Source organism: Patiria miniata, unplaced genomic scaffold, assembly GCF_015706575.1.
Source record: "Patiria miniata isolate m_02_andy unplaced genomic scaffold, ASM1570657v1 HiC_scaffold_6, whole genome shotgun sequence".
Taxonomy (NCBI): domain Eukaryota; kingdom Metazoa; phylum Echinodermata; class Asteroidea; order Valvatida; family Asterinidae; genus Patiria; species Patiria miniata.
In genome coordinates, this window is record NW_024037073.1 from 21,467,444 (window position 1) to 21,480,269 (window position 12,826).

The window sequence follows — 12,826 nt, forward strand, 5'->3', positions numbered from 1 at the left end:
ACTTGTGAGGACTCAACTTAAGCTCTGGAATGAGCAGACAACTACCTCAACAAATACTCTACTCGTCAAAGTTCACAAGGGACACAAAAAGGAAAAGGGAAAAAAAAAGAGAAGATATTTGGGGAATCTGTGTTTTTTGGGAATGAGTTTTCATGACCTTACCTCGCTTCCTATCCAGAGTGACGTGCCAAGACTGAAGGCGTTCTCCTTGCCTTCTTCTCTGACGTCAATGTGGGCATAGATTCCCTCATCCACCTTCCATGTGGTTGTCAGGTGATCTGAACCCTACACAAGGTATTAAAAGAAGGCAATCTAAAATGATTACCAGATTTTACAGCTATTCCAAAATGAGCCAACCAAATTATGGTATAACACATTATGAAAAAAAAACAACATCTATATGGCAAAATAGTTTTAAAACTTTTGATCCGGCTGTGCTCCGCGGTAAGACATGGCATACAATTTTGATTTAATTCATAGTCTGCAATATATTTTTTTTTTTTTTTTTCAAACAACCTTGTAGCTATGTTGAAAGGGTTACGGCTCCTTCGGACACAATTTTGTATCAGCAAAAAAGTCAAGAAAATGGAAGAACCAATCCACCATCTTGGAAAATCCACAATCTTTGGAAAAAAAGAAAATAAAAAGTGCCCACCTCCTTCATTTTTTTTCCAAAAGCACAGACGAGAAATCCTATTTTTTGTTTTACTTGGTCTTGTAATAGTCATTACAACTCAGTATGTCCTGTAAAGTCCCATCATTTAGAGCGTACCTTGCTGCTGGGTCTGATCACCACTTCTCCCAGATCCATGTTGACCAGAAGCTTCTCTGCGTCCTTGAAGGTGATGTTGTGGAAGGAGGGGTGGACAATAACTCGCTTCGTGTATGCTTCAAGAAAATAGAAAAAGTTTTTTTTGAATTGACGGACACAATCCTGTCAACTTCTTTCACCAATATGATTCTTTTCTCACACAAATTGCTTAACACTTGAGATATGTCATCATAGGTTCAGCTTTTTGTAAACCAAGGTGCCTGATATGTGTGTATCTTTCTCATTTGTTTCATTTTACTCAAATTTTCACAAAAAAAGCCTGCTAGAGGTTTAAAGATTCCCGCTTAGTGAACATCAAGCGAAAAAGGTTTCTGAATTGGATTTGAGATAGCATGACAGCTACTGTTTTAATCTGAGAAGGTTAATATTTAGACCACTTCTTGTTTTAACCTTGGTAGCACAAAGTGAAGATGGAATGCTTCTGTACATTTGCAGGACTCGCAATTTAAGAATGTTCTTATAAAGAAAAACAAAAAAGAATACTGCAAAGACCTTAGATGATTTAAGCACCATACAGAAAACGCACTTGGGCAAATCTTGAATTCTTACTGAACACATGACTTTGCGAATGCTCATAGCCCAGTCTAACTAAAAATTGGCTACCTGTTAAAATGTCCAAGCTCACAGTTTTACTGTGGAAGGGCGAGAATTTGCTCACCAAGTTTTGCTCCGCTACCCAACAAAATATGGCACAAATTATGCTGCTTTTGAGTGAAATCACTGCATTACAGTGTGTTTATTCCCTGATCCATAAAACAATACCATGTTGTGGCAGTTTAGGGCAGTACAGGGAGTAACAGGCAGGCAGGCAAATTGGGGCAGTACAGGGACTAACTGGTTGACAAATTTATAATAATAAAAAAATGAACTAAAAAGAAAAAGCTACAAATATCCGTCCAAAAACTTACCTTGAGCTACCTTCTTCTTGCTCTCTTCATCCTTGCGTTGGTCCTTCTCATACAGAGTGTGATCAAAGAACGTGTCCCGCGGCGGGGCAAATTCTCCGCTCTTATCTTGGAGGTCCGAGCTACGGCTGGTCAGGTCCACGCGGAAGTGCTCGATCTCGATCTTGGTGATGCGACAGTGTAATGTCATGCCAACCTATTTGGGAAAGGACATGTTTCAGAAAAATAGTTTATGAGATAATGTTATGTCTTGCTAACCTTTCAGTGAAAAGAAACTACGAAAGGACAAGTTGCTGATGTGACAGGGTGTTACCACTTTAACCTTTTGTCCTGAAGGAAATATTTGAAGGCAATGAAAAAGCATACACAAATTTCCTAAGATGCAGGTACTTTATTGAAATAACAACAGAAAGCTGCTTTTCTGAATACTGTTAAACGAAAGATTTGGCAATTTAACAAATATCCCCTTTGGCAATTACTGAGCATTGGTGGCATAAAATCACTAAAGAATTACCAAACTATCTTTTGTGTTCGCTATAGTGAAGATCTACTGTGCCATAATAAAGCTAGGAGATAAAAGTATCATCAACTAATCATCTTGGTGGGGATTTGAACTTCAGACCATCCAATCACAAGTCATGAACAGTAACAACTAGAACTTGCTCTTCACCTCGACACTCTCCTCGGTGCTATTGACAGGCTTGACACTGATCACCTTAGTAGGACTTGAACCCTGATCTGAGTGAGGATATGAACCCTAGACCATCCGATCACAAGTCATGAATGGCAACTACCAAGCCTTGCTCCTTACCTTGACCCTCTCCTCTGGGCTATTGACTTGCTTGTCGCTGATCATCTTGGTAGGGATGAATCCAGCGATGCCGTTATCTAGGCGGGTTCGGACACCCACGGATCGCCCAGGGCAGTCACCACCGTCAAAATGGCTCCACACCTTTAAGGAAGAAAAAGTTGTGCATTTGAGATTGATTATCTTCTTGTTAATTGTCACATTAGTTTGTTTGAAATTGCTCTCTAGACAATTCTCTTACAGGGCTACTACATAAGCAAGCATGGCAAAAACTAAGAAACTGACTGGAGTGGAACCTAGAACCTTTGGATCACCGTACCAGTGTTCTACCTATTGAGATATCAAGCCCCATGTTGGAAGTTTCTGAATAAGTTAAGGTAAAAAGGGGTGTAAGTCAGAAGTCACACACAATGACATTAGTTGGTTTTCCTCTGTGGTTTATTTACTGACATTGATTAGAAGCTCTGTCCTGTCTGAGGGATCCCAAATGTCATTACCCATGTTTGCAGCATTTGCTAATGTTGCTAGCATTGTGACTTGGAGCTGGTCCATGCCCACATTATGGGTTTATAGGTGTTGGAATGTACTTCCCTGAGCAGAGTATTGCATTCTTGAAATTTTCTTACTCAAAGGGTGCTCATGTTTATAAATAAAGTAACTCACATGAATGCAAGCAACCTGAAATGTGAGGCGTTCGGGCAGAATCAGACAGAACTGAGCCGAGGTTGAAATGAGAGTTTGTGGGTATTAGATAAGAGAATACATTTTTTAACAATAGTATTTGTTCTACTTCAATTGGACATTCAGCTAACAAATTATGGCTGTTTAAAGTTCAAACTTATCGACATGTCAAAAGCGTAAAATAATCGACATGTAAAATACTGACATGTAAAATACAGAGGAAAAGGCATTTGTAGTCGAGAAAATGAAAGATGCCAATTCTTTTCCCTTAAAAACACTTTTATTCAATGATTTTATACTAGTTCTTTAAAAGATGTAAAGTAGACATCAAAGTTTACAAATATCAATAAATCTAAAAATCAGAAGGGAAAAATTCACCCCATTCATTTAAAAATTTTTTTTTTTTTCCACTACAGCCTGTGCCCAGCTCTTTTTTTTGCTAGAATGCCTCACACATTTGGGTTTTGTGTTTTCTTTTGTCATATTCCTCTTCTTTTTGAATCTCCTTTGTGGAATATAGTCAAACAAATACTGATTTGTGGGGAGTCGTTGTTCCCTTTGTGTGAGTACCCCACAAGTACCCTTTTACAAGAACACCCGACGTGATGCAGTTAGTTGTATCCAATTCATTAGTGTGATGTCATCTCAATTCAACCATGCGTACTTCACACGGTGTAGCATAGCATGAATGGAACCGGAAGTTAATGCAACTCCAGCGTTTATCCAATGGCCGCTAGTAATCAGTAGTGCGCGGGCGTGTATGACGTTTTTACTTAAAAACCGGATAAGGAAAAGTGTTTGGGACTTTACCTCACTGAGTTCAGGGAAGTTGTCTTGCTGGCAGAATGGGCACTGCCACAGCCCTGTCTCATCATTCCTGACTGGGTTAGCTTGGTCTAGCTGGTCCTTCTGAGGCCGTCGCCGGGCGATACCGGTCACTGTGCACAAGACCATCTTACCTGAAACACGAAAACAAAAATCATAAAATCATAGAAAATATCGATTTACAGCTGTACCTGCTGTCAGTAGGCCACGGAATAGCTGCTTGAAGACAATCATCTATGATATTCGTGCAGATTCTGGGATAATTTGTGCAAAACAAGACTGTGTCTTGACCTCCAGATTCTGACCATTCAGCGGGCGCCTCCTATCGGCTCTTGCGTAACGTTCGTAGTGCAGTGTGGCTGCACACGTGAATGTCTCATCCTCAGACTAGCTGTCAGGGGTTCAGGCTAGTCTGAACACAGAATCAAAATTATTATTGCAGCCATTTAATAAGGGAATAAGAGTGTGAGGATCAGGTCTTCACTGTGTGATAATGACCACGTTTGGGGAGACCGCTATTAATGGAATGAGATGAAGTTGACGGTGCCATACGTAATATGTGTTGAATCATTTCTTTCTTTCTTTTTTAATTTTCAAAAATCACCCTCCAATTTTAATCAAAAATGGAAGGAAAAAGTAACTTAAGTTTTCCGCACACTATTTGAAGGAAATTTGAGGATAATATCAAAAAGCAATATAAATTAATAACTCAGATCATCTTTAGTGAAAGGCTGCATGTCCATTCATTTGTTGAAATTCTTCTTCAGTGGTTTCAGGTATTTAACAAAAAATCACCATTGGAAAAACTGCTAACGTGACAGTAGCAAAGTGACCCCCTCTATTGTGTTTCTTGTCATATGTTTTGCACAGTATCCGTGCCAATGGACAATGCCTTTGACCATCCACAAGATTTCTGATATTTTAAAAATTTTTTCCAGTAAGAAAGCAGTTTTAATACCTCTGTAGAAGGTGTCTGGTGTCTCTTTAGTCAGCATACTGAAGGTTTCTTCAGCGGAGGCTGGGTGGTAAGGTGTGCGCAGATCCTTGTAGCGATTGTTCAGCTCAGCTCGGATATCATACAGGGTGATACTCTTATTGCCATAACCCTGGAAATAAATAAATTCACAAAATTTGAAACTTCAACTTCAGATAGTTTGCATAATCGAAGAGCAAATTTCTGCACTTCTGAAATTTTTTCCAGCATTGACTCAGATCAGTTCTTGGAAGTAAAGCCATACTAGAAGCTAAATTTCAAATGCTGAAGCAAAGTGTTGAAAAAAAAATTCTGTACAAGGTGACTTTCCTAAAAATGTATTTTGACAAGAATGTTTTTGACAGGGTATGGCTCTGCGCACCAACAGAGAGGGCGCTTGGTGTTTTTAACACTTTCGAGAGTGCTGTGGACAGGTCCAAACGAGTGTGCAAGTACTGGTGCGCGGTTATATATCGCGAAGTACGCAGGACTTGTTTCATTCTGAATGTGCACAAAGCCACATCATCTCTGCATGAGCATCAAGCGCCGTCAGCAAAGGTTTACAATGTCACTCCCAAGCGGTTTCCCTTTACTCTCCCTTTCTTACCGTTGAGGGGGTACTTGTGCACGGAGCCCATAGGCATGTCTGGCTGACAGACAGAAAACTTTCACGTAGAAAACAAGGATTTTTGAATTCTCGTTTTTTTTTCACTCTACCTGTCTTTCCAGCTCCTCGGCGAACGCATCCAGATCCAGATCCTTCAGCTTGTCTGGATTATCCAGGATCTCTTCCAGCGCTTCGGCCGGGTTGGCATCGTCAGCCGATTCGTCGTACTCCAAGGCATCCACGGCCATCTTACGAGCCCACTCGTAGGTCTCGTTGTGGATACGGGTGCTGTCCAGGACCTCAATGTATGAGTCCGAGCTGTTGGTGTGATGAAACAGAATCGGAATGCTAGCTTGATGATTCAAAACTCTTAACAAAATCTTTGAAATGCAGTGAACCTGTGGCGGTGTACATTTAGGAACACATTCGGTTAGAGATTATGGTCTTTTATTGGGGTCATTTCTGTTTGAGAAACTAGGTTTTGCCCTGCACCGACGTATAAACACTTACCTCCCAAGTGAAAATTGGAAAAAATCACTCGGGTGGGACTCGAACCCACGACCTCCTGCTTTCTAGTGCAGACATCTCACCACTCGACCACCGAGCTAACGGGATCGGTTGGCTGGTTCGAATCATAGTTTGAATACAATGCTTACCAAGTAGACAACCTCACCTACCAATGAGTTTCAAACCAGAAATTGCGAAAGCACAAGAAACATTTGGCTCGGGGGTGGGGGGGGGGGGGGGGAACGTTAGGTGAGGCAGGTTAAAACTTCCGTCTCACCTGTCTCCGAGAGAGGCTGTGTCAATCCGGATGAATCCTGCACAGTTGATGAAGACCTTAGGGCCCAGCTTGCAGACTGTCACCAGCTGATTGCGATTCTCTAGACGCTGGTTCTGCTGCTTCAAAGTCTGAGGATAACAAAAAATTACAACAGAATACTTCATATGCACTTGCTTCAAGCTCTTATATCAACTTAAGAATCTTGACTTTGGGTGTGATCACTGACCGTATGGAATTAACAAATTTCCATTCCGGTTCTTAACTGTGTATCATTTCACCCTTAACCATGCCCACTACACATGGAGTAGCACTGGAACCATTAGAACCAGAATAAGTACAAAGTGGCCTTTTTAGTCAATTGGCACTACAGGTGCATGTACATTGTACGTGTATGATGCAGTCACTTACAAACTGGATAACATCACCTTGAAAAATCAGTGTTAGATATGTCCCCGGAGGTTGCAAATTTGATCGGTTGCAGATTTAATCAGTTGCAGATTTGATCGCCAATCCTGTCAGATTTATTAGGGCCTATTTAGGAAGAGGCACCCTTTTCCGTGAGAGGCACACTTATATGAAAGCAATAGTAAACATGTTCACACTTTGAGAAGTAGTATGTTAATTCATGCAATTTATTGAGAGGTTTACAGGGCCACATCACAGTTAGTTCTAAACATCATTGCATATTAATCGGCCAGAATGAACATTCATCAAACAGTCTAATTTTTTCTTGGCAGAATCTTGTTATTTTATAAAGTTTATATGGGTTGTTAAAGAAACCCGTAGGCCTATAAGTCAACGATTTTCCTTTATGGATAATTCAAAATTTATCAAGTTGAAATGTGTAAACTTGTCTAAGCTTTCAATTTCAACTCAGAAACACAGACACTGAACTTTGGTCTGGGATGTCAAATAAACAGATACGATCTCCGCTAAAAGTAACAAAAAACAAAAAGACCTGTCTTACCCTTAAGATGGAGTGTCCTTTACGTGGTCCCAGACCACAGATGAACTGCACCAAGCTTTGAGAGTGTGCATGAGCCATGGCCCTGTTGATATCCACGCCCACCTCGTTGACCCTGTAGATGAACTCTTGATGCAAGGCTTCCTGTAACTCCTCCCTGCTCACTGAGTCCTGGGACAGGGAAAGTGAGGATATTGGTGTGTGCATGATAGCAAAAAAGAAAGCATCCCTTGAGATTTGATTTTTACATTTTAAGGGGAGTCAATTTGGCGTGACGGTACTATCCTCTCCTTCCACCGCTGTGACCCGGGTTCGAATCCCGCCTGGGCCAACATGTGGATTGGGTTTTTAGTCCCTGCCTGATTCCGTGGGTTATCCCTAGAATATTTTTGCACTTGTTTTTCTTTTACGAGTAAAGCTTTTCATTAACACTGAAGGTACAGAGAACATGTATTTTGATAAGGGGCCAACAGAGTACTGGAGCAGTTACAAACGTGTGGTTTAAAACCGGTTAGGGGCCTGGCCGCCAATAATGGCCCGAGCTGAAGGCTAGGGCTCTTATCAGCTATCACTTCTGTGTGGCTCACAATATGGAGGAGTTTTATTCTACCTTTTTAAGTTGTGTCCGGGACGTTTCTATAATGCATGCAGCACACTATATATGGAGATCGTATTAGTAGTTATCAAGCTGGTAGAGCGCACGGTGCGTACTACACGCATGTGGCACAGAGCGCAGGTGCTTGCGACCGGTTTTAAACATCACTGTTTAAACACTGACTGGTGTTTTACTGGCAGTTTAAAACCACCCACGTGCAGGATCTCGACCAATAGGAATGGGTAAACTGTCTCAGGTATTTATGAAAGTACGGTAAAGTGTACCAAGAGTTTCATGCAAGTGGAAACTATTTTTTTTTATTTGGACCACAGGAGTCGTTACCTGCATGGGATGGAATTTGAGACACATGAGATCCTCGTCTGAGTTGCAGAGTCTGGCCAGTTCCACCATGGGATCCTGCAGCCTGCGGGCTACCGAGATGGCCTGACGTAACAGCTGGGGGTACTTCCTGAACTCACTCTGAGGAAGGAATGACAAAATGACATGAGAAATCAGCACGGTTTAATCAAAGGTACCAAGAGTAGATATACAGCATTCACAGAGCTAAAACTTCATCAAATTAGTTTAAGCACCCGCCTTTAGATTTTGAGCATTTTTGCTGCTTCAAATGAAACAAATGCGCAAATGATCTACTCTACCTTTTCTAAAATAAATTGTTACTAAACCATGACTTCGCCACTTTGCCCTGAGAGTTTAAACCTTAATAAACAAATGAAACTTCTCTTTACTTCAGCCATGTTGGTGGCAGAGTACACCTGCGCCACGTTGGAGTCCACTAGCTGGACGCTGATTGGTGCAATCTGCTGCTCTGCTTCTAGGTCTGATACGCACTGCTGGACGTCCTTGATCACACCCAGGGTCACCCTAAATAATAAATCAATTGCACCAAAATAAGTGAAAATATCACATATTGCTGGAATATCTAGCAGATCGGAAATTGATTCTGATGAAGTGGCCCTATTTGGCTGTTTCGGCACTTTTGCCGAAACAGCCTTTGTTTTCGTTAAGATTTTTATTTTTTTCTTCTTTTTTTTTTCTTCTTCTTTTTCAGCCATTCCCCATAGCATTTGTACACGTTTTTACAGTGGAAGGCACTTTGGGCACTAAAATCAATCCGATTGACTTTATACTCGGCACACACATAGACCAGCATCTGAAGTTGTGTGCCGAAGATTGACGTCATGGTCACGTCATCGACTAATTTATTATAGAATTTTGAATATTTAATTTTTCCCATAGACTTTGTACACAGAAATAAAAAAAAAATTTGTCGATTTTCAAAGGGCATTTTTGACTCTTTGCCAGTAATTCATTTGCACCAATATTTGTCCAAGCAAAGACCCTAATTCAAACAACATTGTGTAATGATGACGTCATGATGACGTCATCCGGTGTGTTTTTATAGGCAATTAACCCTTACCCTACTTGACCCTCCAACGCATGCCAATTGTGCCTCAAGAAAATCTCCTATGTTTTTTGCATGGCCCTCCAATATCTGCCATGTCATTTCAAGGGTAACTGGACAGGCACTCCAATACATGCCACAGAGAACAATGAGAGTCCTCTGATAACAAAGTGAGTGCCCCCAGCTGGTCAGTATCAGGCACCCTCCAGGGCCTCCAACTCCTGCCAATTGGAGCCTTCACTGCTAAGACTTGTTATCTGCCAAATAACTGCAGCTGGAGGGCATTGGCATAACCAACTGACATGCAGTAAACTACCCTCAGAGAGTAAGGGTTAAATTGTGACACCTTCAATATTTAAAAATGCATAAGAAATCAACCGTACGCGTCCGCAGCATTCTGTTACCGGCAAGTGGTAGAGTAGGTTGATGTCTTTATTTAATTTAGTGTGCGTGAAATCACGTGACTCTTGCTTCCGGTCGAAAAAGGCCAAAACCGGAAGTGGCTATTTATTTGAAAATGGTAATAGATATGAACTTGCTTTCAACGGTGTTAGTCTCTTGGCTAAAAGTATTCTTCAAATCATCTACCAATGACGTCATGCAATCTTCGAGCGCCCTCTAGCGACAGGTTGACAATTTGCAAAAATGTATTTTGAATAGATGTCTGTAGCGAAGTTTGTTGGAATCGCCTAAATATTGGTGTATATGATGACCTTGACCCACTTAAGACGTGTGCGAAGTTTTAGGCGAATGACGTCATCAGACCGGAATTTATAATAAAAAGACCCTTTTTCATTTGAAAATTCCTGAAAAATTAACCATGGCAGTTTTTATGTTAGTTTTTACTTTAATTGTCGATTTAAGGGTAGGTCTAAAACATTTCAAAGCTTCGAGGCAATAAGCGAACTCGGACATGCCCTGCGCACGCTTAAAACTTCAGGTTGACAATACCTCTGCTCTAAAACATGCACAGAACGTCTATTTGTACATACACGTACGTTACGCACATACATGTACATCGTATGTTAGTCAGCCTGCAGAGCACGTGTTGCCGGGGTCAAATCCTGGCCACATCAGAGTGACCGTTTTAGCCGATTTTCGGCTAACTTTGACAGATTTTATGTTCATGCATGCGCATAGTCAGGGACGTATAATAAAAAATCATAATGCCGAAACTGCCCTACGTTTGTCCACAAACATATGTCTAGTTTGTATTTTGGCCTGTATCTCCAAATAAATGTTTCTGACACACGACTCATTTAGCTTGATCGCATCACATATGTATATCTGAGACTATGGCGAACCTCATTTCTGTATCTATGCTTACTTGTTTCTGAGGCTATGGCTCACCTCTTTTCTAGGACTACGGCTTACCTTGATTCTGAGGCTACGGCTACCACGTGCGGCTTCTTGCTGGACAGGAACTCTTTGAGCGCCTCCATGTCAGCCTGCTTCAGCTCCCGGTCCCGCTGGTAGTAGCTGTTGGTCCGGCGCAGTAAGTGGGGCAGTCTTAAGAAGTCTACCACTTCCCCATCCCCGTCAATCAGGACACAGAATGCAGCATTGTCCCTAGCAAAAGCATATGGTGACGACTTTAATGAACTGATTGTTCAATATCTACTTAGTCCCAAAATCCTCCAAAATCCATAAATTTCTACTTTAAGTTTTTCTCATCATGGATATTTCAGGTTGTGCAAAAGTTAGGGTTTATACATGAACACTGTACGCTTTGGTGACCATTTTTCTCCAGTGTTGTAGTACTCGTACTCAGTACTTGTACTCGAGTACAACTCCAGTACTTTTTAAGAAAACTCGTGCTCGCACTCGAATATCAAAATACTTGGACTCAAATTCACGGGCCTTGTACTCAAGAAGCAAAGTACTTGGACTCGACCATTCGATATCGTACTCCATCATCAAAGTACTCATACTCGTTTAAAAGGACACATGGGATAATCAAGTAATTCATGTTTTGAATGAAAAATTCCTCCTCACTATGCAGTGTGGCAGAATTGGCTTTCAAGAAGTCTTGCTCAAAAGTAGTCCATAACATCCATGTTGCTGTATTGGTGGTTTCAGTTTCCACCCAATACATAAGATTTTGATAGTTTTCACTGGAGTATTCCAGGGCTCGTACTCGAAGGTGTAAGTACTTATACATGTTCTCGAAGGTCCGAGCACTCCGATTTGCCTTTACAAAACTTGTACCTGTACGTCAAAGTACTTGGACTCCGGTACCTGTACTCTTTTTTAAGGGTCAAATTACTCTGATGCGAGTGGTACTCGATAGCTTGGTACTCGGCAGTACTTTGTCAAAAAAAAAAGCAATTGGCAACAACAATGTTTTTCTCATTCTACAATGCTACATGCCAAAGCATGTCTGAAATTAGTCAATCTCTGTGACTATTTTTGAAGATTCTTTAAGCTCTAAACGATCTGAATGAACAGATTATTTCTAGTCTAAAATTTTACGTGTTGATAAACAACAACAGATTGGAAATGCTGGCGAGTCGTGCTTGCTACGAGCATTACAGTTTGACAATTTCTGGATATGATGGGCACGAAAGGTTTAAGTAGTCAAATATGTCATATACAAGCAAGCATGTTTTCTGTGATATAAAAACTGGCCAGATTTTCTGCCAAATTTTAAAGCAACAGGTCTTACATTTCACTGGTGAATGCCAGCCCCATGACGCGTAGCCCCACGTGACCCTGACCATCCAGATAATCATCCTCATCTTCCTCCAGCTGCTGGTCAGCTTGGAATGGCATCACCTTCAGCCAATCAAACATCTTCCGACAACACATCTAGTACGTTACAAGCAACAAGACAAAATCATGTATCTGAGCATGAATATAGAACTCATTGCAAAGAGTCAATTATGTGTTCTGCACCCAATTTCACGAAGTGCTGCTTTGTGTCGCAACTGGACCTGCAACACGCAACACGCCCCGATTGGCACTGCTGAATGATCCATTTCACAAACCGTACAATGCGTTGAATGCGTCGTAAGCTCCTTGACAACGTTTCAAAATGTGTCACAAGTTACGACGTGTCTTTTGGTTATTGCAAAATAAGAAGCGTCTTTTCATAGCCAGTTTTATGACATAAAATTTTAAAAAGGAGACTTTATACCGAAACAATGTGTGTGAAGTTGTGAATGGAATATGCCTTTGAAATAAATATGAATTAGCCTGGAATATTGCAGTTGAAAATTCGATGTGGATAACAGTCCACCATGAGCTTGTTTTCCTTTAAAACTGCATCATACATCCGCCATTTTGTTTTACATTTTAAAAACTTTTTGAGAAGAGATCCGACGACTCTTTGCTGAATATCAGACGACTATTTAATGTGCGTAGAATGAAAATACATACAACAGTCATCGTGTTGTGCTATAAATACACCTACAACGCATTGTACTT

The 12,826-nt window shown here is 41.0% G+C and overlaps 1 protein-coding gene across 2 annotated transcripts in view; it reads right to left on the reverse strand.

Moving 5' to 3' along the window:
* LOC119743404 (transcription elongation factor SPT6-like) overlaps positions 1–12,826 on the reverse strand; it is a 38,952-nt gene that overhangs the window by 8,839 nt on the left and 17,287 nt on the right. For both annotated transcript variants that reach the window (XM_038219799.1, XM_038219800.1), the window contains exons 21-33: positions 12,066–12,208; positions 10,775–10,969; positions 8,724–8,859; positions 8,317–8,454; positions 7,383–7,550; positions 6,416–6,543; positions 5,742–5,949; positions 5,010–5,157; positions 4,037–4,185; positions 2,549–2,689; positions 1,741–1,933; positions 773–888; positions 163–285 (exon numbers count right to left, since the gene is read on the reverse strand). In XM_038219799.1, coding sequence (XP_038075727.1) covers positions 163–285; positions 773–888; positions 1,741–1,933; positions 2,549–2,689; positions 4,037–4,185; positions 5,010–5,157; positions 5,742–5,949; positions 6,416–6,543; positions 7,383–7,550; positions 8,317–8,454; positions 8,724–8,859; positions 10,775–10,969; positions 12,066–12,208 — 1,986 coding nt within the window. The remainder of the gene's footprint in view (positions 1–162; positions 286–772; positions 889–1,740; positions 1,934–2,548; positions 2,690–4,036; positions 4,186–5,009; positions 5,158–5,741; positions 5,950–6,415; positions 6,544–7,382; positions 7,551–8,316; positions 8,455–8,723; positions 8,860–10,774; positions 10,970–12,065; positions 12,209–12,826) is intronic.